The 2,681-nt window shown below is 43.9% G+C and overlaps 1 protein-coding gene across 1 annotated transcript; it reads left to right on the top strand.

Annotated features, from left to right (window-relative positions):
- Window positions 1-805: 805 nt before the first annotated feature.
- On the top strand, window positions 806-2,242 carry LOC507930 (ras-related GTP-binding protein C-like). The gene has a single exon (XM_059877688.1). The coding sequence runs from the start codon at window positions 821-823 to the stop codon at window positions 2,018-2,020; it is 1,200 nt and encodes a 399-aa protein (XP_059733671.1). The 5' UTR covers window positions 806-820; the 3' UTR covers window positions 2,021-2,242.
- The last annotated feature ends 439 nt before the right edge of the window (window positions 2,243-2,681 follow it).

Genomic DNA, 2,681 nt, shown 5'->3' with positions numbered 1-2,681 from the left:
TATATTGGCTTTTTCCCTCTTGATCATTGGTTACAATTTCCTGTTTCTTTGCCTGTCTCATAATTTTTAAAATTATGCTGAAAACTGTTTGTAAAGGAACCAGCAACTGAAGAATTTGTTTTTTCCTATCAAAAAATCTTTTCCCTTTCTAGTTCAATCAATAACTAAGCTGAAGATGCAAACTATTATTATAGGATGGGTAAACAGCAAGGTCCTACTTGTTGTATTGCCCAGGGAAGTATATTCAATATCCTGTGATAAACCATAATGGAAAAGAATATGAAAAAGAATGTATCTATCTAACTGGATCACTTTGCTAAAAAGCAAAAATGAACACATTGTAAATCAATATACTTCAATAAAATAAAGAAAAGGAGGAGGAGGAACTAAGCTGTGATGAAGCTGGATGGCAGCTTTAGTTAAAATCAGAGCCCACCAGATTGCAAGTACTTCCTAGGGAGACATTCTCAGCTTTGGACTGACAGCCTGACAGGTCTGTCTTGTCCACCCCAAAGATGCAGGAGGTTATTTTTCCCTTTGGCAATTTTAAACTTCTCTTCAGTCTTCTCCCCACTGCTACGCCCACCAATGCTCCTTCCAAATTTAGCAAGTATCTTAAGGAGACTGGAAGGTTAAGAGTCAGGCCCTTTTTCTGGTTAGAAGTTTGTCTCCTAGATACCTAAGAGTAAGGGAAACTATGCTCCACCATTTAGAACCCCACTAGTCTCTTTAATCTTTAAAAAGCAGAGACAGGGGAGGCGGCGGCCTGGCTTGGCCTGGCCTGGCCTGTCAGGGAGCGGGCGGCGGCGGCTCCAGCACCATGTCCCTGCAGTACGGGGCGGAGGAGACGCCCCTCGCCGGCAGTTACGGCGCGGCGGATTCGTTCCCAAAGGATTTCGGCTACGGCGTGGAGGAGGAGGAAGAGGAGGCGGCAGCCGCGGGCGGCGGGGCTGGGGCGGGGGCCGGAGGAGGCTGTGGCCCGGGGGGCGCTGACAGCTCCAAGCCGAGGATTCTGCTCATGGGCCTCCGGCGCAGCGGCAAGTCCTCCATCCAGAAGGTGGTGTTTCATAAAATGTCACCCAATGAGATTCTCTTTTTGGAAAGTACCAACAAGATTTACAAAGATGACATTTCTAATAGCTCCTTTGTGAATTTCCAAATATGGGATTTTCCTGGGCAAATGGACTTTTTTGACCCAACTTTTGACTACGAGATGATCTTCAGGGGAACAGGAGCGTTGATATATGTCATTGATGCACAGGATGACTACATGGAGGCTTTAACAAGACTTCACATTACTGTTTCTAAAGCCTACAAAGTTAACCCAGACATGAATTTTGAGGTTTTTATTCACAAAGTTGATGGTCTGTCTGATGATCACAAAATAGAAACACAGAGGGACATTCATCAAAGGGCCAATGATGACCTTGCAGATGCTGGGCTAGAAAAACTCCACCTTAGCTTTTATTTGACTAGTATCTATGACCATTCAATATTTGAAGCCTTTAGTAAGGTGGTGCAGAAACTTATCCCACAGCTACCGACCTTGGAAAACCTATTAAATATCTTTATATCAAATTCAGGCATTGAAAAAGCTTTTCTCTTCAATGTTGTCAGCAAAATCTACATTGCAACAGACAGTTCTCCTGTGGATATGCAGTCATATGAACTTTGCTGTGACATGATTGATGTTGTAACTGATGTGTCTTGTATATATGGGCTAAAGGAAGATGGAAGTGGAAGTGCTTATGACAAAGAGTCCATGGCCATCATCAAGCTGAATAACACAGCTGTCCTGTATTTAAAGGAGGTGACTAAATTTTTGGCACTGGTTTGCATCCTTAGGGAAGAAAGTTTTGAAAGAAGAGGTTTAATAGACTATAATTTCCATTGTTTCCGAAAAGCTATTCATGAGGTTTTTGAGGTGGGTGTGACTTCTCACAGGAGCTGTAGTCACCAGACCAGTGCCCCCAGCCTGAAAGCGTTGACACACAACGGCACGCCACGAAATGCCATCTAGCCTGGACACCAGCAATCGGGGCTCTGTGCCAGCTTATTCTTCACTCCAGGGTCAGGTGCCATGTGCTACAGGACATAGGAGTTGCCACTTGTGGGAACCTGGTGCCTGTCCCACTAGAGACAAGGGGTAGTTTCTCATTTGGATGCAAACACCTTCAGCCAGTGGTGTGCAACTGAAGCTACTATTTCTTTAAAAAAAAAAAAAAGGCAAAAAAGAATTCCAGAGACCACAGAAGTGTGTGTCTTTCTCCTCTTGGGGGCCCTACTTTAAGTAGTTGGGACATCTTGGACCTGGAGATAACAGCCCTTAACCCGTCCTTACCAGGGGATGTCTCCATCAAATACCAGTTGAAAATAATAGAAAGAACTGAATTTTTATATGCTTCACTTAGATTTTCATTTGAGTAGTTTCTAAAAATCCTGCCTCGCTTAAGTTCTAACACCGCCTCTCAGATTTCAGTTTTGGACCTTGCACACCTCAGACCTTCTAAACGCATTTGCTTGCTAACTCGGAAGACACATGGTCTGACTGCAGCAAGAAAGGACATTCCTGTATTTGTTTCTGAAGAAATGAGAAAATTTTATGCTGCATTAAGTCGAGAGCAAGTCTCCAACAGTGGCTGCTGCGTTCGTTCCCTCAGAAGTGTTGAGGAACAAACTTT

The sequence above is a fragment of the Bos taurus genome, chromosome 2, assembly GCF_002263795.3.
Source record: "Bos taurus isolate L1 Dominette 01449 registration number 42190680 breed Hereford chromosome 2, ARS-UCD2.0, whole genome shotgun sequence".
Classification (NCBI taxonomy): domain Eukaryota; kingdom Metazoa; phylum Chordata; class Mammalia; order Artiodactyla; family Bovidae; genus Bos; species Bos taurus.
This window is presented reverse-complemented; position numbering and strand designations above follow the sequence as displayed.